Raw genomic sequence first — 22,278 nt, 5'->3', positions numbered from 1 at the left:
GCACCTGGCGCCCCCACGCTGGCCCCCTCGCTTAGCACCCCATCACTCTGGGCCACCCACCTCGCCACCCCTTCTCCTGGTCTGAGCACCCACCCCCACATCACTCTGTCCTGCTCACAGGAGCCCGAGGGAGCCCACGGAGCCTGCCGACCCCCACGTCCCCTGCCGAGCACCCACGGGGGCTCCGGTCCCCCCCGGTGGACAGCCACGCGCCCGCCCTGCTCCTCCCGGCCTGACGCATGTGCCCACAGGCATCCAGGGGTGCAGCTCCTCCCGGGCTCGGCGAGCACGTCACCTCCCCACAGACCGTCGCCGACGGCTGACACAGACCGCCTTGCACCTGCCCGTCCCTGACCGATAGACGTACAACGTGCACACGTGTGTGTGTGCGTGCGCGTGTGCTCACTGGGCGCTGCGTTCCTCTCCTACCGGCAGTAACCCTGGAAGTCAGAGACTTCACTGGCTTCCCTGCACGGAGCACAGGGCCTGGCACATGTGGATGCTCAGGATTTGCTGGAAGGAGGGAGGGACGGCTGGATGGATGGACAGACTGGCGGGGAGCACAAGCCGCAGCTTCCATCTGATTTTCGGAGTTCCCTGTGACTTAGTAAAGGCATTTCAATAAGCAATTGTTTTCCTAGATAAATCCACAGATTTCTTCCCTCTCACCAAAGACCAGGCCTTAGAGTGGCCGTGCTGAGAGCCGTGGCTCGGTCCTGGCGCTACTGCGTGGCTTTACCCGATTACAGGCCTCGCCGAGCCTGATTTCTCTCTCTAAAGCCCAGCCGATGGGGTTATAAGAAGGCAGAAGTGAGTTCCTTGAAACGCGCTGAGGGCTGCGGCTAGCCCCGAGGTGGTACTGAGGCCTCCGTAAGTATCACTCTTTCTCCCGTTCCAGCGGAGGCCGGTTCCAGAGACCCACTCCCACTCTCAGGGAGCGGAGCCGGGCAGGGGGGACGGCTGATGGGGGGCGGGATGAGCCGGGAGGCCCGTGTGGACGCGGGGGACGGGCGTGAGCCGGGAGGCCCGTGCTGCAGCATCCATCTGTCTCCGCTGTGGCGCCCCGTCCCCATCGCCCCGGGAGCCTCAGGGCTGGGGTTCTGACCCCCTCTGGATGGCGACCTGCTGCTCAGGCTGTGACGAGGCCTAAGCCCCCTCGCCGAGAGGGGTGGCCCAGGGGCCCCAGGCCCAGGCCTGCCTCTGCCACCCACTTCCTAAGCAGACACATGCTGGGAAGATGGTGGTGAAGATTGAACTATTGAAGAGAACCAAGTGCTTTCGGGCAGCCCGTCTGCCTGCCGCCCCTCCCACGCTCACCCAGCCCCCCTCCTCGGCCCCCAGCGAGGCCCTGGCTGGCGGCAGCACACGGTGGTCTCGGCCAGGACTCCGCCCGCTGGGTGTTCGCGCTCCCGCCCGCCGTCATGGGCTGCCAAGCGTGGGGTCCCTCGTGCGTCCGGACTCAGGGTGGACGTCTCCTGCCTGGAGGTCGTTGGAGGCGTGGCAGGCGGACGCGTGAGGGGGCGGCCAGGCTGGAGCTCCCCGCGTCCTCGGGCTCCCGCCCTGCACCCCAAGGGGCCCAAAGACTCTAGATTTGAACTTGGCCCTCCCCGTCCTTGGGAAGGCGCCGCTGTCAGGTTAGGAGGAGACACGTCTTACGTCACGGTTTGTCAGCCTGATGTGAGCATTCGGACACCAGGCAGGTGGGTCCCCGCTGGTGCTCTTGCCCTGAGCCCCACAGGTGGTGCGGGTGGGCCCAGCTGGCCCGTACCTCTCCCCACCCCTGCCCCCCGCCAGCACCCCAGGGCCCGGCCCAGCGTCCGCTCAGACTCGCACTGCTTTCCTGCTACTTAAGCAGACATAGCGAGTGGTTGTGTCAATGTCGCGGAGGCAGTGTCGCTCCAACCGCACATCGCCCACCTCGGGGTGCCGGCGTTGGCTTGTCGCAGACCAGACCAAGCCGGGAATCACCCCTGGGTGCAGGTCCGTGCCTCCCGCCGCTCCCCCAGCCCGCGAGGGCCCGATCACAGAACTTGCCGTCGGGGGCCGGTGCTTGTAGTTTTGGAGTGCGTGCCCGTGTCCACCCGTGTCTTCCTCAGATGCGACCACAACGGCGTTTCCCGTCCCGCCTGCGCCTGTGCCGTGCAGCCTCAGGCTCCCCGTCAGCGGGACGGACCCCTCTCTGCACCTGCTCGCGGCGGGGAGGCTGCTCAGACCCCCCAGACGCGGCAGGCTAGCCGCCCTCCGTGTCCGCACCTGGACCGTGATGCTGTGAGGGCCGCGCACACGGACCCTGAGGACGAGGCAGTCTCCAGGGTGGGGCAGGAGGGGGCCAGGGCCCCACACGCGCCGTGCAGGTCAGAGACAGACACACACCCAGCCGAGCCCTCCCTCACCCCGACCTCAGCTCAAATCAGGAACAAAGCCAAATGGCCGTTGGAGCCGCGGTATCGGGGGGAGTGTGGCGTGCAGCAGGGGTAGCCGGCCCCCCGGGATCCCCGTCGTAAGCCTCCTCCAGAGCGGGCGGCTGTGGCTGCCGGAACAGGTCCAGATGGACTGGCCCACACGGGAGAACGCTCTGGCCTCACCGGCCTGGAGTCTGAGGTCAAGGGGCCAGTAGGGTTGGTCTCTCTGAGGGTGGGAGGGACGCTCTGTTCTGTCCTCCAGCGACAGGTGGTCCACGGAGACCTCCACACAAAGACTGTTCGCTCGGTGCAGGGCTGCTGAGATACGAAACCAGGGAATGCAGCTGAGGGCCCCGGGCCCAGGGAGGCCCTCTCTTGGTGTGTGTGTGTGGGGGGGTGGACCTCGAGTTGGGAGCCAAATGATGGGAAGGGTCCAGTCATGTGCAGGTCACATTCCAGGCACAGCAGCACGTGCAAAGGTCCTGAGGTGGCAGCAAGCTTGGTGCATCTGAGGAAGAAGAAGCCCGTGGGCCGTGGGGAACGGACCAGAGGTAGGCAGGAGCCAGGCTACAAGGGGCCCCGGGAAGGCCGCTGTAGTATGTGGATTTTTATTCCAAGTGAAATTAAGAACCACTGTGGCTTTTAAGCAGGGAAGCTACATGATGCGACTCCTACAGCCGCGTGGGGAATGAGAATAGCAGCCAGGAGGCCAAGTCGGTGCATCCGATGTGGCCTGACTTCTGGAGCTGGAGGTGGAGCTGGCAGGTCTGGCTCGCAGAGCAGACGCAGGGGACGCGAAAAGGGGGGCATAGAGGTGTCGCTGGCCTTCCCTGAGCCGGGGTGGTGGCGGGAATGACAGGTGGCATCTGTCAGCAGGGCTGCTGGGGAAATGGCTGGCTGTGTGGGCGGGGGTCCTGGAAGGAACTTGGTGCTGGACCAGGCCTCGGAGGTGGGGGCTGAGGCCTGGGAGGAAGGCCGGGCCGGCCCGCGAGCGGGGGCGCAGGTCACACCAGGGGAGAGACCTGCACTGTGTTTGGGGCAGACGGTGAAGCAGGACCGTCAGCCCCTGCGAAGGTGTCACAGACGCAGCTGCAGGCCGGGCAATGGCAAGCCTCCCTGAAGCCCCGGCCTCCGCCGCCTTCCTGCCCCTCTGCAGCCGCCGCCGTGTGGGGAGCTCCAGCCCTGGGGCCCAGCGGCGCAGAGCAGCAGAGCAGCAGAGCAGCAGAGCAGCAGGATGAGCCCCCGCGGCCCACGAAGCCGCCTCCGGACCCCCACCAGCTCTCCAGGGCATTCCTGCTGCTGAGAGCCTCCTGCATACATCGCCAGGACCCAGGGGCCCTGTGCCCCCAACACCCCAGTGTCCAGCTGGGGTATCTCAGATGTTAGCTGTGGGGTGCAGGTGTGGAATCAGCTGTCTGCAGGGGCCCCTCCAGCTGTTCCGGAGGAAGGGGCTTGGGCCACGTCTGCTGGGCTACACCCGCTGTTGCTGGATTTGCAGTGGGTGCCTCAGAGCCCACAGGGGCCTCGGGTGGGCACCTGGAACCTCGCGAACAGGCTCCTCCCGGGAAGCTCCATGTGCCGGGTGCGCCGAGAAACACCGTCTTCAGCTCCCGGGCACGCTGGGTGGACCCCAGGACCAGGGCGTGCACAGAGGCGGAGATGTGCTGCAGGGGCCCAGCCAGAGCCCACTAAGGGGCCCCCAGGGGCGCCCACACCGGAGATGACCCGGGGAGGCTGGGAGCGACAGCCAGCCCCCAAGGGTGGGGCGCGTGCCATGTGACCACCTGAGGAGACCAGCAGGAGCCGGGAGCGCTAATTACATCTCCTGGATGTCAGGTTAGGAGCCCCCCGCCCCCAGCTCCCCGAGAACAGACTGTTCTGCAAACCACCACCTGTCTCCCAGGGCCGCGCGGGAAGGGCTAAGTGGCCCCGGGCAGATGGCAGCCCCGGGGAGCCGGGCTCAGGTGGGCAGGTGCGCGGCAGCTGCTCCAGGCAGGGGCGGGTCTCAGCCCATCATCAGGTATCTCCTGAGCACCTCCTCCCGGCCCTCCGTGGGCCTTCGCCAGTGGGCAGCGATGGGTGAGGAGAGACGGGCCAGTGGAGGGGGCCGGGTGGAATCTGATGGGGTCACGCAGGCAGGCCTGACTCCGGCCTGGCCACCCCGCAGCCTCAAGACCTTGGCCTGGCCTCAGCACGCTGCTGCACCCCGCCTGGGTACAGAACACGACTCTCCCGTGAAGGGCCGTGCCCGGCCCGGGGTGGGGGGCATTGACAGGTGCCCAGTCCCTACCCCCGCCCCACCCCTCCTGCGTCTCTGAGGACTTCTTTGTCTCTAATTTTTAATCTGTTCATGAGAAACCAGTCGGCAAAGAGCCGATGAGATCTACATAACTTTACATAAGGTTCAACCCCAGGTATTGGGGCGGGGGTTGCATTTTACAACTGTGCCAAGATTGCTTCTCTTGTGAAGCATAGAATGAAGAAGCTCTGTGTACCCTCACCCCAAACTCGGTGCAGGGCCTGCCGCTAGGGGAAAGGTGCATCGTCGTGTGTGGTAGGGGCGGACCTGCACAAGTCCCCGCCAGCAAGGTGGGACGTTCTGCGACCTGGAAGGCATTTGTGGTGCTCACCCATCCTACCGGCAGGCACAGAGCAGCTCCCCCGGGAGGTCCGGGCAGGGGCTGAGGGTCAGGAGCCTCCCTGCTGGGTTAGTGGAGCCCCCTGTGTTCCCCGCAGGCCCTGGAGCAGCTCACAGCCCCCACCTGGGGCTGGCATGAGGGGCCCGGACCCCAGCAGTCAGGGCTCAGAGCTTGTGCACAGAGCAAGGCACATCCTGGCCCGGGGAAGCTAAGGGGGCCCCTTGCTCTACTTGGACAGGCCCGGGGGCTTCACAGGGGAGGGAGCAGGGGCACACGGGTGGGAGGGATGAAGAGGGGACCTTCTCTGCTGCTGGGGCCTCTGGGGACCTGCCTGAAGCTTTGCCGGGTCCTGGTGTCCTTTGGGCTGCTGGGCTGTGGAAGCCTGAGCCCAGGGCCACCCTGTGCCTGTGCTGGAGAGGGAGGAACGAGCAGGGGTCCCCGGTACCCCCACACTCCACCAGGCTGGGCCCTCCCCAGCCTGTCTTCCCACCACCACCCTGTCTTCCCTGCCAAAGAACAGAGAGTGAAGGGCCCGTGTTCACCCACCCCAGGCCCCAACCCCACCCTCCCCAGAGCCTCCGGTAGGTTCTGTGAACCTCATGCATGCACACATGCACAGGCTTTGTGTTTGGATGGAGCCCGGAGGTCAGGCACCTGCAGTGTGGTGGGCCAGGTGGCCTCGGCTCGCAGACGCAGGGCTGGGGCTTGAACCCAGGCCCTGGAGCTGCTACACCCCGCCCCACGTAGTGCAGTGGCTCCCCATCGTCCCAGGCCTGGCGTGGAGCACGGTTAACCCTAACCTGGGCTTGTGCGTGTGGGGATGCCACGTGCTGCCAAGGAGAAAGTGTCGGGTGCTTGTTGAAGCAAAGGGAAGAGTATTCGGGACTGTTGCTGAGGGGGGTCAAGACATGGAGGGGGGACACCAGGCCCAAGTCCCCGAGCAGACAGGCAGCAGAGCAGGGGCGGCCGATGGACGGTCACCAGGAGGAGCCGTGGGGACGTTCTTTCTGAGGGCAGGCCATGGGATGGGGGCGGTGGGGGCGGTGGGGGCCGCGGGATGAGATGCTGCGGCAGGGGTGCTCAGTGAGCTGACCTGGCAGGGTTCTGGAGAGGCTGGAGGGTGCAGGTCAGCGGGGCTGGGGAGAGGAGGCACCGAGGAGCCGACTGGGGTTGCCCCTCCCAGCCCTGCCCCTGGGCTCCCCCTCCTCCCCCCCTCCCCCCGGGGCCCTAGGCCCCTGCCCACACCGTGGGTCTCGCTCCTCCCTCCTCCCACCACCTCACGTTTGCGCTCCCTTCCTTCCTGCTGCCCCTGCCGGACTCTGTGCCCCCCCAACTCAGGGCCTGCCACGTGGCCGCGAGGTGCTCCTGGTGGGAGGGGTGCAGGCCCACAGAGGTCCAGGGGCGCCACCGCAGGAGTCCGCGAGGCCCTCCCTGCTCTGAGGTCTGGGGGTCAGTGGGGACCCGGCAGCCCATCGAGGGCCAGAGGTGGCCGTGAGGGAGAGGGGCTGCAAGCCCACCACCAGAGGGGAGCAGGAGAGGCTGGCCTCCTAAGGGGGGCAACCCAGGGAGAGTGGTTTGCATCCCCCCTGGATGGCCTGTTCTGGGCCTCCTCCGGGCAGGGGCGGGGGGGTCTGGGCCACAGCACTGCCCGCAGAACCGCTGGGCCAACCGGCCCTGGGCTGCCCACCGTCCTCCGACCTCTGGGGGCCCAGTGACCGGCGCGTGACCTAAGAAACCTCCAGGAAAGAACAGGCCCTGCCCAGCGCTAAACAGGAGCGGGACACGTCCTTACCCCTGCGTATGAGGGATGTGAGCCCAGCGATCCGTCCAGAGGCCTCACTGCCCACTGAGTGCTCCCTGGAGGGGCCGGGGGAGCAGGCGGGCTGGCTGTCCCCAGACCCACCTCCTGTGGTCAGGGTCACAGACGGTGGCTGGTGGCACAACCTAGGACCCTTCCCTTGGGCTGGGAGGCCAGGAATGTTCCACAGAACCATCCTGTCCCAAAGCAGTTGGAGGCAGGTGGCTCTGGGCCCATTTCAGGAAACACGGGATTAAGAGGAGCAGAGCTGAGGCCCCGGGATGTGCCTGATGAGAGTGTTGCTGGGCGGGGGGGGGGGGCCGCTGCTGCCTCAACAGGGGCCTCCGCAGGGGTGAGGCAGAGGGAGGTGGCCCCAGGCGCTCCCGGTGTCAAGTGTTCCAGGCTCTTGGGGTGGTTTTTTTTTTCCCCATAAAAAAACTTGCCCAAAGACTTAGCTTTCTTTTTAAAAGCTGTTTGAATTTATGACATTAAATTCAAAATCTTAGCTCTTCCCTAAGCTTTTCAGTTCCACGTACACGTCTTAGGATTCTGTTTATGACCCTGACGTTTTAGCAGTCTCTTTTAGGGAGCCCTTGATTCTGTTTGGCCCACTTACAAACTTACTTAAACACAGTTTAAAACACTTAAGGAAGTTTATTTATAAATTTAATGTTTCTTGCTTTCACGTATTTATTTATTTTTTTGATGTAGTAGAACACACATAAGGTAGACTTTACCATGTAAGCATTTGCACAGTTGAATGACATCAAACGTGCTCACGTCGTGTGGCCGTCACCCCCTCCAGCTCCAGAACGTTCTCTGCTTCCCAAACCAGCGCTCTGTGCCCGTGACACGCTCCCCCCCGCACCGCCCCAGCCCCTGGCCGCCCTGCCCTAGCGCCCTGCGCATCACAGGCAGGCGGGCTGTCCTCTCCTGGGTCCCGGGTCAGTGTCTGCCTCCCCTCCGGGGCCTCGTCTCCGTGCCCTGCAAGCAGCGTGAGAGCCAGCATGTCGGAACAGCCTGTACGTGAACCGAGCCCTGGTGTTTGGGTTTTCTCTCATTGGCAAGATGGGTGGGATGGAGCGTACTCCCTCAGCTGGGAAGACGTGGAGCCCAGCACGATGCAGCCGCCCGCCCACAGAGGACCCGGCGTGAGCTCCAGCTCCTGCTGACATGTGCAGGGCGACGGGCACCTCCAGCCGCTCCCAGGGGCGGCCAGGGGCGGCATTCCAGGGGCGAGCACTGGCCTCTGCATGTCCCAGGACTCCCTTGTGAGCAGGACGGGGCAAAGACGAATTCGTGTTTAATTACACACACACACACACACACACACACACACCCATTGCCCTCTTCAGTAAAGGAGGCCACCTTGGGGCCCAAGCACAACCCCTGGGACCATGTTGTTTAAAATTAAAAACGAGGTTGCTTCAGCAGGACCACATTTTTAATTACTGAAAAGGCGCTCCCGGCCCCAGGGCCAGGCTGTAGCCTCCTGCAACGTGTCTCACTGTGGGAAGCGTCCTTGCTCTGGGCTGGGGCGTCCCCCTCAGATGAAAAAGGCGTGTCTGCCAGCGAGCCATCACTGAGCGCCTGCTGGGTGTACGGCTTGTGGGCACTGCAGGCAGTCTGGAAGCGGGACGGGTTCTGACCTGGGCTCGGGGTCATCAGGCAGGCCTGGGGGCCCATGCCCAGGAACAGGGCACCCATGAGCCGCAGGCAGCGCCCCGCTTCACTCAAGACGGGCACAGGCACTGCGCGCAGGCCAGGAATCATGCCCAGTAGCAAGACCATCCCTCCTCGGCCTCGGCCACGCGGCATGCTAGACCTCTGTCGGGAATTGCCACCGGGGTCGTGGATGGCTCTGGGGCGGTGGCCGTCCCGTCTGCAGCTGTGGCAGGAAGCCGGGCATTGTCAGAGGGTGGGATGGCACCCCTAGTGTCAGCGGCCCCAGCAGCAGACGAGGACCTGGACTGAGCCCCCCATCCCTACCCCGTTAGGGATAGGGATGCACAAGTGCCGTCAGAGCAGGCTCTGGGCAGCTCCCGGGGCGGTCAGCACCAGAGAGCACAGGCCAACCGAGATACTCAGAGCCGCCTGCGAGCTCCTAAACCGTGTGCTTTGCGTAGCCCTGGATTCAGGACTCTGCAGGCACAGACGCCCGAGGAGCAGGTCCGCCAGCACTGGGCCAGCGGGGAGAAGCAGGGCAGGCACGGTCTTTGTGCCTGTCCCTGCCTCTCTGCCCCGCCACGGCACCGTCCCCGCTGTCCTTGAGGCAGGCAGAGGGCCATGTCATCACCCCCTGTTCTACTGGCCCCCTACAGCCAAAGAAGATGGTCCTGCCGGTCCTTCCTGGGACCGTGTCCCATGAAGCTCCTGTGGTTCACCTTGTGTCACCATCACAAGGGTGTTGTGTGCACCTGGTGCTTGGGCCCATTTTACAGATGGGCGTGTAGAGGCTCAGAAAGACCTTCAGCCAGGGCTTAAGTCTGCGACCCCAAACGGAAGGCTGGTTTTGTTACCACTGGAGGGAAGGGAGTGGTCCCTTCAGTTCGCATCCCAGCTTGAGGTCCCTGGCCCGCACTGGGGTGGAGACTGGCATGCCGTGCCCTGTGGGAGGCAGGGAGAGAGCACCCTGGGTGCAAGGAGGAGCCAGGGTGAGATGCGCCCCCCACCCCCACCCTGTGAAGGCTTCTGCTGGCCCAGGAGACCTCTGGAGCGGGGATGGCTCCTTGGGGTGCAGGCTCTGGGCCTCAATACCCCGTGTCAGCCAGTTGCTGGGCGTGGGCCACCTGGGGAAGGGGTAGTGACCTCGTGGAACAGTGCTCCTAGGTCAGGGCTGCTCCTGGTGGGGGGCTGTCTGCAGGTAGCACTGCCAGCCCCTGGGGGATGGAGGCCTCACCCTAGAGCAGTGCCTGGGTGGGTGTCAGTGGCCACCACCGACCGTCTGTGCTCCTGGGGGCGTCCAGCCTGCCTCTGTTGGGAGCAGCTGTAGGCCTCTAGGGTTTGTGCCATCAGAGAGTCTGCAGTGGCTCTAGCTGGTGATTAGGCCGCTGAGGCCAGGCAGTCAGAGGAGGAAAGGGCTCTGGGGGTCGCAGGTGACTCCCTCATTTAATGGAAGGAAACTGAGGCCCAGATTGCCTCCAAGGGGAAGCCTTGGCTGTGCTGGCTGAGGGCTTGCTGCCTGCTTGGGTCCCCCTGAGCCAGATAAACCAGGAGTGCTCCAGAGTCTGCAGTTCTCAGCTCCAGGGTTCATCCTTGGCGCGATGAAGTCCGTTCAATGCAGCACATGTTTATCGAATGCCTACTAAGTGCCAAGAAATGGGTTTGGGAGGTGTAAACAATACGATTATGTTCCAGTTGAGGAAACAGACCAGCAGACCACAAGCCATCCTGGAAGGCAGCTATAGCCGTGTGAGGGAAGGGGGCCGACACGGTCCAACTCAGCGCGCTGAGGGCCCTTTCCCTTCATCCCCACAGCTGTCTTCAGGCTGTATTCCAGGTAAGGATTCTGGAACTCCTAAAATGAGTGGCTTTCCAGAAGGCAAACGGCAAATAAATGGCAGACGTGAGACTCACTGTGGCCTGTTTGATTCAGGCAGCTGAGTAAAGGCACGATGAAGGCCCCAAGGAAGCATGGAAAAATATGGAAGGAATAGGAAAGGCTTTGTTGGAGACATTAGTAGATTTAGGCCCTAAAGGGTGAATGAGAGTTCAGGCACTGGGGATATATCACCCTGAAGGAAGAACAGAACAAATTGGTAAAAAAAAAAAGGGGGGGGGGATGTAATTTGAGCTAGGATGAAAAGTGAATGTGAGAAAGAAGGAGGAAGAGATGGACAGACGGATGGATGGATAGATGGGTGGGTCGTGGTGATGGACAGATATGGTGGATGGATGGGTCGGTGGTTAGTTGAGTGGATGGGTGGATGGGTGGATAGTAGATGGTAAGTGAATGGATAGATGAGTGGTTGGGTAGATGTGTGGGTAGATACATGGTGAGTAGGCGGATGGATGGGTGGTGGATGAATGGATAGCAGATGGGTAGATGGGTGGGTGGTGGATGGATGGAGGATAAATAGGTGAGTAGATGGGTGGGTGAGGGATGAAGGGTTGGGTAATGGGTGGGTGAGTGGGTGGGTGGATGGGTATAGATGGATGACATGTAGTCTAGTGTTGGTTGAATCTGTGAAGATAGAAGATGAAGTATCCAGAGCCTGTGGACACAGGAGCCCCAGTAGCTGGGGAGATTAGAAGGAGCTGTGGGGGGTCACATTAACTGGGGGTACCACAAAGCCATGGTCAGCAACTCCAGAAAGTGAAAAGACTGGGGAGCTGGACCCTGTTGCCAGTGGACACGCAGCTGTTGGAAGCAGGTGGGCAGCGTGCAGACAGGAATGCGGAAGAACCACTGGCAGGCCCTGACCCCTGGAGCAAGGATGCTTATCAGGGACCCGGGTTCTGGAAGGACCAGGCTTGCCTGAGAGCCACGTTGTGGTCCGTGCCGGGGGCTGTGGTCTTGACCCCTGAGCATCCCTGGCCTCTGACCTCCACAAAGATGTGTTCCGTTTTGGCTGCTGGTCCTGTCACAGCTGAGACGTCCCCTGTGACTTTCAGACCAGCATGTGACAGGATCGGGCCAGACTTTTCAGATGCGCGGCCAGGTGGGCCGACCAGGTGGGCTACCCAACCCTTTCTTGGGATGGGCTGGACTCATTTCAAAGGCGTATTGATCGGCCCTGAGGGGAGCAGGATGGTCCTTCTCAGGTTGGCCCCTGCAGCCCCGCTGGCCCGGCCCGGCCCTTGACAAGTCTCCCTCCCGTCCTGCTTGGCTTCTGCAAGCCTCCGAGCAGCGAGGGCCTCGGCTGAGCTGCTGGGGGAGGGACAGGGGATCTAGGCTCTCATGCTGGAGGTGCACTGGGCTCCGCTGTGTCCACGGGCCGATCCGTCCCGCCTGTGTCACCGGCTGCTGCCGCGGGGAGCAAAGGAACTCACATAGAAGCCTGCGGCGTGAGCCCTGCAGGTTCGGTCTCAGCTCAGCCAGGGGACCGGAGTTCTGTGTGCCTCATCCATAAAACGGCAACAGGACGACCCCTTCGTCATAGGGCCCTTGTGGGGCTTAATGGGATAATCCATCCAAGGCACTGAGACCGGTGCCAAGTGCACAGGGAGCCTTGAAAGAGCGGGAGTTAATATCCTGTCGTGGTGGCGAGGGCAGCAGCTGAGGGAAGGGACCACCGCCGTCCCTCACACAGGCCTTCATGCACAGGCATCCCCTGGTGGAGAGACGAGTAAGCCTCAGCCCCTGCCTCCGGGGCCCCCGGTGGGTGAGGACACAGCAGGGCCGGGCAGGGGCAGCCAGTGGCCCAGGCTGCAGCGGGGAGTGACCCCGTGCGGTGAGCAGGACAGTGCGGGCGGGCTGGTGGCCGTGCTCTGGGCACCAGAGAGCCCCTCCATGAGAGGACTCCAAGCTGCTCGGGCCTCCCATGCAATTCCAACTCGCCTTAATTTTAATTTAATTCCCTTTAATCTTTAATGAAAAGTTGTAAAAGTAAATTATTTACCCAAGAGAGCCAAACGGCTCCTCAGGAGCTGTTCTCCACTTGAGGGTAATTACACGTGTGGGCCTGGAGGCTCCCTCCCTGGATGCGGGGCGGAGGCATTCTGGTTTATGAACTAATTAGCTACCTCAATAACTGTTAAAAACACATGCCATTTGGTGGATCGAGAGAGAAGCTCCGGCCTCGTATGGAGCACGCCCTGACAATCGCCGAGGGGGCAGAGAGAGCCTGCGTTGTGGCCCCGCGACCCGTGGTGCGCTCTCTATGACGGCACTGTGGTTCCGTGGTCACCCTCCACCTCTGGCCGTCTCTGCGTCTGAACCCGCACCCCTGACAGCGCTGGGGGCTCATGGAAGGGGGGGTGCTGTGCGGTCTGCGGCCCCTCCCCAGACTGTGCACGAGGCCCTTCCCCAGAACGCCGTCACCCCGCCTCCTGGCCGTGCCCATGCTTCCCAGCTCTCTTCCAAACTCTCTCTCGATGTGCAATAAAGTAGCAAAATCAAATTTAAAATGCCTGGACTAAGAAGGGAAACCATAGTTGGCATAACCAGTCAAGACCTGCAGGAGCGTGCGTGTCCACGTACCTAAGAGGGTGCAGACTTCATGGCCCCCTGAGGGCCAGCGGTGCTCCGCGGGCTCCGGGCCTCCTGTCAGCCAAGGAGAAGAGATCAGCTACCTGGTAAAGAGGGAAAGCTGATCAGCTGGTCACCAGCCCGCTGGCGTTAGAGAAAGTTCTCCACGTTCTGCTGGGTCTTGGGCCCTGCAGGGTTGCATGCTAGACCCGCCTGCACCTTCTTCCCGGGGACAGTCGCCGGGCAGGACGGTCCCCTCGCTTCGCCCCTCTCCGCGCATCCCAGGCTCTGCTTGCTTTTCTGCTGGAATTTCTTTTGCTTCACTAAAGTGTGACAGAGCTTTTCCATTAATTCCCAAGCGTCACCTCAATCAAATCGACTCTAAAATGTAGGCACGTCTGAAATTTACGCTGACTCGGAAGGGGTGTGTGTGAGTCTCACCCGCGCCCTAACTGACGCCAGCTGCGCAGAGCCCCCCAACCCGCCGCACTTGGGCTGTTCCTGGGTCTTCCCCTAATGTCCCCTAATGAGCTCCCGCTGCCTCATTCCCACATCTTTAAAATGTTTCATGTGAAGGTAGACATTTGTGCCTAACGTCTCCTCGGCCGTCCTGTTTCTCAGGGAGGGTTGAGCTGTGGGTGAGGGCAGAGCGGGCGTCCGTGCTCCCCCGGCCCCGGGAGCCTTGTCCAGAGGAGAAGCCAGCGGGTTGACGGATAGGCCAGTTGAGCAAGAAATCCACCCTCTTTGCCACTGAAGTCCGTTCGCACATGGCCTTGGGGTGGGCTGGAGTCTTACGTGTCCCTTCACACCCCCGCCCCCGGAGCCTGCGGTGGGGGCTCGCCCTGCCAGGGAGGTCCCGCCGCGGCACCCACTCCCCTGCCCCTCTCTGCTGCCCCCTCTGAGTGAGACCATGGGCACCAGACGTCAGAATCGGGTGCCCCGTGGGCCCAGCACCCTGATGTTCCTGTGACGTGGGACAGCAGAGGTTCCAGCCCGACGGGAGGACGCTGTGGAGCCTTGGGGCAGGCGGGGCTGCAGCAGGGGCTCGCGGAGCCAGAGCAGCGGGCAGTCGGGCCGGAGCGTGCTGGAGGCCTGGGCACCGGGGCTGCGTCTGGACAAGGCCTTGCGCTGCCCTTGCCACCTTCTCCTGGGCGTCCTCGATCGCGGAGACCTCCGGAGTGACAGGCCCGAAGCCCGCTGGCAGAGCCCGAGGATGTGCCTCCGAGTCTCGCAAGGCCAGGCCCTCCCGACAGCCCTGCGAACCATGGCCGGGCCCCGTGGAGGCCCCGTGAAGGCCACATGTGGCAGAAGCTGGGGGTCCCTAAGCAGCCTCGTGCCTGCCCTCCGGGAGCCTTCGGTAGCCGGAGCTTCTCCAGCCCCTTCTGGGGGCAGACAGGAAATAGGCCAGAGGCAGAGGCCCTACCCCCACCCCCCACACCGACCCCAAGACCTGGGTGATGGGCACCTCGCCCAGCCCCCTCCTCTGGGAAGCCCCCCAGGCATGTGGGTGCTGCCCCTGCTTACCTTGCAGGCTCACAGCCAGCTCTGCAGGGCCAAGCTCCCACGGGCTGGGGTGTTGGGGACGGGTCCTTGGCTGCGGCTCCCCCAGCCCCCTGCCCCTCGGTGTCCCCACGGGTAGCCACACCTGCCCTGTGTGCCCTCCAGGAGGGACATGAGGTTGCCAGTCGGGGGCTTGGCCCTGAGACCCCTCCCACCCAGGGGCCCCTATACCCCATCCTCGTGGCAGCAGTGGCCGCCCTTGGCCAGAGCGCAGGCTGGCACGGGCGGCTTGGGCTCTGCGCGCCCCACAGCGTGCGCCCACCCCACCCCCCCCCCGGGCCCTTCCTCAACTCGGCATCTATTTATAGCAAGTGTTTCTGCCGGAGCCGGGACGTGCGGGAGCATAACTGCGGCGACCGTCTCACAAGGGATTCTGGGCCGGACAAAATTAAGTCCGTGACTCTGGCTGCTATTGGAAGTGAAGGCGAAGCAGGGCGGGGGGCGGAGGGGGAGGGCGGCTGCCACCCGACTGACCGCTGGGGGGAAGGGACGAACCTGCTCCCAGGAGCTTCTCCTGCATAAGTCACATCGTTGTCCGCGGAGGGACCCAGAGCCAGGAAGTGGCGGGTGGGCCCAGCGTCCTCTCTGCTGCAGGGCGCTTCGAGGTCACGGCCCAGCCCCCACCCCCCGCAGAGTCACAGGAGCCCCCAGGGCCCGGGCACAGCCAGCGACGGGTGGGGGTTCTTGCCCAGCCCCAAAGCACACGCATGCGCTCGTCTGGCCCCTTGGTCGTCCCGCAGATATCAAACAGAGCGAGTGCCGGCCTGGCCTGGCGTTGGGGACACGGGCAAGTGCCAGTTCTCCTGCAGCATCCACGGAAGAAGGAACACGGTCAATAGTTAAGCAAGTGGGTAAACAAGAGATAAGCTGTCGAGAGCCGTGGGAAAACAGAGGGTGCGGAAGAGTGACGAAGGTGGGAGGACGCTTCACGGTGTGGTCGGGGATGGCCTTGAAGAGAGGGCCAAGGTGGCGAGCATAGCGGGTGCAAAGGCCCTGCGGCAGGCACGTGCTGGGCAGGCTGGAGGAGCAGGAGGGAGGTCGTGCGGTTAGAACAAGAAGTGGGGCAGGACAGCAGCCTGTGTTGGGGGGAGCCCACCAAAGCCCCCCTTTTGTTTTGAGCATAAAGAGAAGCCGACTGGCAGGCAAGGAGGGACAGGATTGAATGGCGTTTTCACACCGTCCCTCTGCCTGCCGTGTGGGGGCTAGAACAGGACATGTGCACGCAGGGCGCCTGCTGGGACGTGGGCCTGGGCCAGGGCGGGGAGGGCAATGCTGAGGGCCGACCCCCCGGGCGTGCTGACTGCTGGGCGTGGGTGCCCAGTGGGGGGAAAGCCCCGACTGCAGGTGCAGGAGCCCCGACCCCGCCCACAGAGCCAAGCAGGAGGGTCACCTGCCGTGGGGTGGGACATGGAAGAGGTGACCTTGGAGGCCAAGGGGAGGAGTGAGGCCCACTCACCCCTGACACCACACCCGGCCTCCCACAGGCCTCAATGGGCCCACCCCGCACACAGGAGGAAGGCAACACAGGGGGGGTGGTGGCGAGGGCCCCCAGGGCAGGACGTGCGGGTGGCACGGGACACTCACAGCGGCGTCCCCGCCCGCCTGGGGCCGGCTGGCCAGTCCCCTAGACACACAGAGGAGGAGCTCACCCACCACCACTCTAGGGATCCGGTCCTGCCGTGGGCCAGGGGACGAGGCACCCCCTTCCCCGTGCAGAGGGCGGGGGGCTGACCCAGGGTCCTCACGGGGGCCGCCGCAGACGGGAGTCGACAGAAAAGCCGGAGCCGAGCCCTGCCTGCGCTCAGGCCCGCGGCTAACGGGGGGCCCTCATCCCTCCTGCACTTGAGAAATGACTCCTGAACGGCTTCCCTTCGAGCAGTGTTGTTATCCCTCCCCAGCTCCTTCCTAGCGAGTCCTGTCACCCCTGGTGGCCCCCTCAGACCTCCACTCTGGTCCCAGCTGCCCGTCCCAGCCTTGTTCAGTGGGGCCCTCCTCCCAGGATGGGACAGCTGGTCCGCTTCAGAGCCAGAGGGGCCAGTTAGGTTCAGCCGGGGGTGCACTGGGCCACAGTGCTGGGGGGTGCCAAGCCCCACCTGAGCACGGCCCACATCCCCGGCATCCCTGCATCTCTGGCATCACTGGCATCCCTACATCCCCAGCATCCCTGCATCCCTGCGTCTCCGGCACCCCCAGCATCCCCACATCCCCAGCATCCCCGCATCCCCAGCGTCCTGAGGCACGTTTCCCCCAGATTTCTGAAGCAGCACCCTATGGGTCCCAGGACAGACCAGCCACGACATCCTTCTTGATTCTAGAAGCCCATTGTTCTCTAGGGAACCATGGACCTCTGCTCTGCCCTGCTGTGTCCTCCCAGGGACCTGGGGAGTGACCCGGGGAGTCCTGGGGCCCCTGGACCTGGGTCTGAGATGCTGGACTACAGAAAGGAAGGAAATAGCCGCTTTCCTAGCACAGAAATCCTCCAGTTCGGTGGGCAGTCATTACGGCCGCCAGATCCCGGGGTGGCACGCCTAGCTGTCCCATTTGCCTGGCACCAAGGCTTTCCTGGAGGCAGGACTTCCAGCACTGAGGCCAGGATAAGCTGGGCCAGGTAGCACTGAGTGAGGACGCAGCAGGGAGCAGGGCAGGTGGGGTCCGGCCTCCCAGAGGGCCGCACCCCTTCCCCGGGGAGGGGGGCAGCCGGCACAGCTACGAGCGAGAGCCAGCGATCCAGGGCCCGGGAGGAGCGCTCAGCTCGGACCAGAGCAGGGGAGGTCCTCTCTCGGGTCCTCTCGCCTACCCCGGGGTCATTATCCCAGTTTTGCAGATGAGGTGCAGGAGGCGGGTTGGCAAAGGCGTCCCGGAGATGAAGGGTCGAGGCACAGTCGACACCCCAGCTCCGCCTCCTGCTTAGCCAGGGGCCCGTGCACCACCCCTGCTGCCTGGCCTGACCTCAAGGCCCCAGATTCCTGCTCCTTCTAGAAAGTACCAGGGGAGGATTGCCACCGGCCGCCGCGGCCGCGTGCAGCGTAGTCTCCCCTCCCCCTGCCCGGGGTGGGGGGAGCCCGCAGGGCTGGGGGCCGCGCCGCGGGGGAGCCAGAGGCCAGTCCTCAGCCGCCCTAGCAGGCGAGCGACCCGCACAGTCCTCCGCGGGGAGAACGGAGCCGAGGTGTGACGAGGCAGCCACCCGTCACTGATTTGCACATAATCGTATCTTTCCCTTAATGGAACCAGCAGCCGAGGCGCCCGGACACCTGCTCCCTCCACGGTCCCCGTGATTCAAGAGGGTTCGACTGAGCCCGCCGCCTCCGCTCTTCAGCCGCCGTTACCGAGGCCCGGCTGCGCGCTGAGCCCCCGCCCCCCCCCGGGGTGGGCAGGGGCACCCCCCCGCGCACCCGTCCTGGCCTGTCTCCGGGTCGGGCGGGGCTCAGACCGGGCACTCCTGCGCTCGGCCGCAGGTGCTAGCGGGGCCCGGGGCGCGGGCTGGATGTTGGGGCGCGTGAGTGGCAGACAGCGATGGCCCCGAGGCGGGAGCTCAGGGGTGGAGCGGGGCCCGAGCCTCTCGGGGGGCCCCCGCTGTCCTGCTGTCGGACCCTCCCAGGAGCGCCGTGACCTCTGCGCCGTCGCCCCGGTCCCGACACGGGGTCCTAGGGACAGGCGGCGGGAACCGAGGCAGAGCTCAGCAGGAAACGCGCCCGTCGGGGAGATTTCCATCCTGAAAAAGCGGACTCGACCCAAGTGGGCTTGGGGGGTGAATTGCAGCTTATTCCTCTGGTGGGGTCTCCCGCAGCCCCCGGAAGCCTGCTCACAGACACGCGGGCGGCGGAGACCCGGGAGGGGCGCGAAGGAGGTCGTCACCTCGGGGCTGGTGGTGACGGGGAGGGGCCGCGGTTCTGGGGGGCTCCTTGAAAGTTAGGTTTATTTCTGTGTTTTTCCTAAATGTTCTGCAGCGAGTTACAAAACCTCATAATTTTAAAGAAACCAAACACGGGGAGGAGACTTGATGTCAGGCTTTCCCGGAGGAATGGCCTCGGTGGGACACGGGCGGGTGGGCCTGGCCCCGCGATCCTGTGCCGCCCCCACCCCGCCGCCGCCCGCTCCATCCACACTCGCGCACACTCCCGCTGCCACGCTCACATGTACTCACGTGCACTCCCCGCTCACATGTGCACACACGTGCTCACACATGCACGTTACCTTCACACACACTCATACGCACCCTCGCATGTTCACTCACGTGTGCTCACTCACCCACTCATGCACGTTCACACTCATTCATTCTCTCACACATCCTGACACTGTTTCTCAGGCAGCCACACACATTCTATGTCCTGCACGTGCTCACACTCTCAGACTCCTACACACTCATGCGTCTCATACATGTGCTTGCACACTGACACACACACTCGCTCCAGTTGTGCAAGGCCAGCTGAAGAGATCGAGCCCTCCCTGAGGACAGCACCTGCCCCGAGGGGAGGGTTTTCCTTGCCCCCCCAAAGGCAGGCCACCCCCAACTTCCCTCCACACCTGTGCCTCCAGGACCCCGAGTGAGGACTTGGCCTCCTCGCAGGGGCTCCAGGCCCCCAGCGGCCCCCAGGGCCGTCTCCCCGGCAGTAACCTAGTGTCAGAAGCCGCAGCAGCAAGTAGGGAAGTGTCCCCAGTCGGCCTCCCCCCGCCCCGTGCCATGGGTCATGGTGATGACGGGGTCACACTCAGCTGGCACGTGATGACGAATCGTCTGGGCAGGAGCACTTCTGCAGCTCCAGGCAGTGCTCACACGTGAGGACCTGCACACGGGAGTGTCACTGTCACGTCACTGTTCCCTGAGCCCGTGGACAGAACAAGTAGAGGTCAGTGGAGGCAGGCTGGTGGGGTGCAGGGTTGGCCCCCGGGCCGCTGCACAGCTGGCACCGGGGGACGCAAAGCCCGCTGCGGCCTTGGGCCCCCCTCCCTGGGCTCCGTGGCCAGGGCAGTGAGCCAGTGACCTCTCCCTGGCCGTGTCGGTGTCCCGGGCCGCCGGGAGAAACCACCAGGGACTGTGAGCTTCACACAGCAGGGTTTGCGCCCCCGCGGTCTGGAGGCTGGAGGATCAGCTCCAAGGGGTCGGCAGGGCTGTGCTCCCCCCGGAGGCTCCAGGGGAGGCTCCTTCCTGCTCTTCCAGCGCCTCAGGCTCTGGTCTCCCATGTCTGCCTCTGTCATCATGTAGCCTCTCCCCAAAGACTGTGTCCTGCCGTCAGTCTGTCCCGAGGACATGCCTCCAAGCAGGGCCCCCGCCCACCCCTTCCGCCATCCTGCTGGGACGTCCTGGTGCGGCCCTTCCCAGCTCCTGGCCCCCCGCCCCGTCCCTCTGCCCCCCAGCCCCCACTCTGGTCCTCAGGCTCAGGCCTCTCCTCTGGGGTGCTCCAGGATGGCCCAGCCCTCCCTGGGGGAATCCACAGGAGTGCGTGTGGCAGAGGCCCGGCCAGGTCCTCGGCGCTGCACGGACGGCCCCTGCCGCATTCTTGCCCCCCCGCCCCCACCCCCTGTGTTTCCTGGCTTTGCTCTCCTCCTGCGGGAGCCCCTGGCCGGGCCGCAGCTCAGCCCTCTCAGGCAGGAGCATCTGGGAGACCCCGGGTGAGCCCGGGCCCCTCCAGCAGACCCCTGGTTACAGTTCTGGCTCCCTCACATCCGCTCAGCAGGGACTGGGCCACAGCACCCAGCCTGCACGGAGCGGCGGCTGCCTCGGTGTGGGAAGGAGCGAGGGAGGGAGGGAATGGCAGGCTGGTGAGCGAGGCCGCGGGGCAGCGCCCTCGACAGCTTTGTGTCCTGTGTCCCTTGCAGATGTGCTGGTGGACGGACAGCCATGCGACTGTGAGGCCGCGGCCTGCCGGGTGGGCGACCCCGTGCGTCTGGAGGTGCGGCTGACCAACCGGAGCCCGCGCAGCGTGGGCCCCTTCGCCCTCACCGTGGCCCCCTTCCAGGACCACCAGAACGGCGTGCACAACTACGACCTGCACGACGCTGTCTCCTTCGTGGGCTCCAGCACGTTCTACCTTGATGCGGTACGTGGCGGTCTGCGAGCCCCAGAGCAGCCCCCGGGGCCACGGTGCCGCTGCCCCCAGCCCTCGCCCGGGCGGTGGGCTCAGCGGTGGGCCAGCACGGGCCCCTGCACGGACCCTCCTGCCCGCCTCCCCGTGGACCGCACGCGGCTCGCTCCTCTGCGCCCCGAGTCCTGGCTGTGAACCAGGGTGGCTGGACCCCGCCTCGCAGCTTGGAAGGAGACGGGGCGGGTGCAGGGCGCCTAGGACGGTGTCAGGCCTGCTGCCCTGTGCTGCCGTCAGCGGCCTCCGTTCCCACAGTGCTCCCTGCCCCGCGGTGGCTGCACGTGGCCCAGAGGGACCGGTGACGTCCACAGCACGCTCCTCACGCCCCTGTCACCCAGCCACTCCTCACCCAGCCTGAACCCCCCCAGATGGCCCGGGGTGGGAGGTGCCGTGCTCCTTCCAAAGCCAGACGCGGTCTCAGAGAGGGACAGCCGCTTGCCTGGGGAAGCACAGCAGGGAAGCCCTGGAGGGGCCCCCACGCCCACCGTCCAGGCAGGTCAGGGTCTCCCGGAGGCCCTGGGAGTCGCTGCTGCGCTGGGCTGACGTCGCCCCTGTTCCCCACAGGTGCAGCCCGCCGGCCAGTCGGCCTGCCTGGGAGCCCTCCTCTTCCTCTACACCGGCGACTTCTTCCTCCACATCCGGTTCCACCAGGACAGCGCGAGCAAGGACCTGCCGCCCTCCTGGTTCTGCTTGCCCAGCGTGCACGTGCGCGCCCTGGAGGCGCCGGCCTGAGCCCCCTGCCCACGTCCGGGTCCGCGCTCCTGTGGGTGCAGGTGACCCGGCAGCCATGGGGGGCCTGGCCTGGCCCCCACCCCCTGCCCCCGGCCCCAGCCCTCAGTCCCTACCCTCCCCGTCCCTCCTCCCAGCAGCACCCAGACACAGCAGCCTCACCCCTTCCTGAACTGGCCCCCAGGGCCCCTGCGGGAGCCTGGCACTGACCAAACCCTGAGGGCCCCCACCCGGCCCTGCCCCCTGTCCTGTGGCCTGGGGATCACGGCCCACGGGAGGAAGACAAGTCGCGTGCGAGGGAGCCGCCCCTCGGCCACTGGCAACCCCCAGAGCCGCTCTTCTCCCAAGGCCCAGGCAGGAGAGGTGGCGCTGAGGGGGTCGGTGCCAAGCAGGTCCCTCTGCCCCCCGCAGGCAGACCCCCAGGCTCTGCCGGCTATTCCGGGCCTGGGGCTGCCTCCAGGCTGGGCTTGGGGTGCCCTGGCCTGCGTGTGTCCGCGTGTCTGTGACAAGCTCTCCAATAAAGGGCCTGCCTTGCTTCCCTGTGGGGCCGCCTGCGTCTGTGTGTCTGCGCGTCTGCTTGCCCGGTGCGGTCGGGGGCCACCCCACCCATCAGCCCCAGCTCAGGTAGGGGTTCCCGCACACTCGAGACAGTACACAGACCCCCGCCCCCGACACACATGGCCTGTGCCCCCCCCCCCCCATCCCCTCCTGTGCACGTGCTGCTCTTCAGGCCTGGCTCCCTGGCCCCTCAGAACCCTGGCCCGAGCCCCGCTCCTCAGCCCCCTCACGACGGCTTGGGCCATCTGGGCCCCTTGCTCTCTCTCGTGAGGTCACGCGACATCTGCTTCTCTCTTCCACGCACTCAAACGCTCGGGAAGATGTCCGGGAGTGACAGCGGGCACAGGTGGGGCGTCCCTGGCCTGATGCGACAGCCCCTGTG

General features: G+C 64.8%; 1 protein-coding gene across 1 annotated transcript in view; it reads left to right on the top strand.

Annotated features, from left to right (window-relative positions):
- TRAPPC9 (trafficking protein particle complex subunit 9) overlaps window positions 1–21,882 on the top strand; it is a 544,505-nt gene extending 522,623 nt beyond the window's left edge. The window contains exons 22-23 of the mRNA XM_072774632.1: window positions 20,347–20,567; window positions 21,174–21,882. Of these exons, the coding sequence (XP_072630733.1) occupies window positions 20,347–20,567; window positions 21,174–21,341 (389 nt within the window). The 3' untranslated portion in view covers window positions 21,342–21,882. The remainder of the gene's footprint in view (window positions 1–20,346; window positions 20,568–21,173) is intronic.
- Window positions 21,883–22,278: the final 396 nt, after the last annotated feature.

Source organism: Canis lupus, chromosome 14, assembly GCF_048164855.1.
Source record: "Canis lupus baileyi chromosome 14, mCanLup2.hap1, whole genome shotgun sequence".
In the NCBI taxonomy this organism is placed as follows: domain Eukaryota; kingdom Metazoa; phylum Chordata; class Mammalia; order Carnivora; family Canidae; genus Canis; species Canis lupus.
The sequence above is the reverse complement of the archived record's forward strand: the minus strand, read 5'-3'. Positions and strand labels throughout refer to the sequence as shown.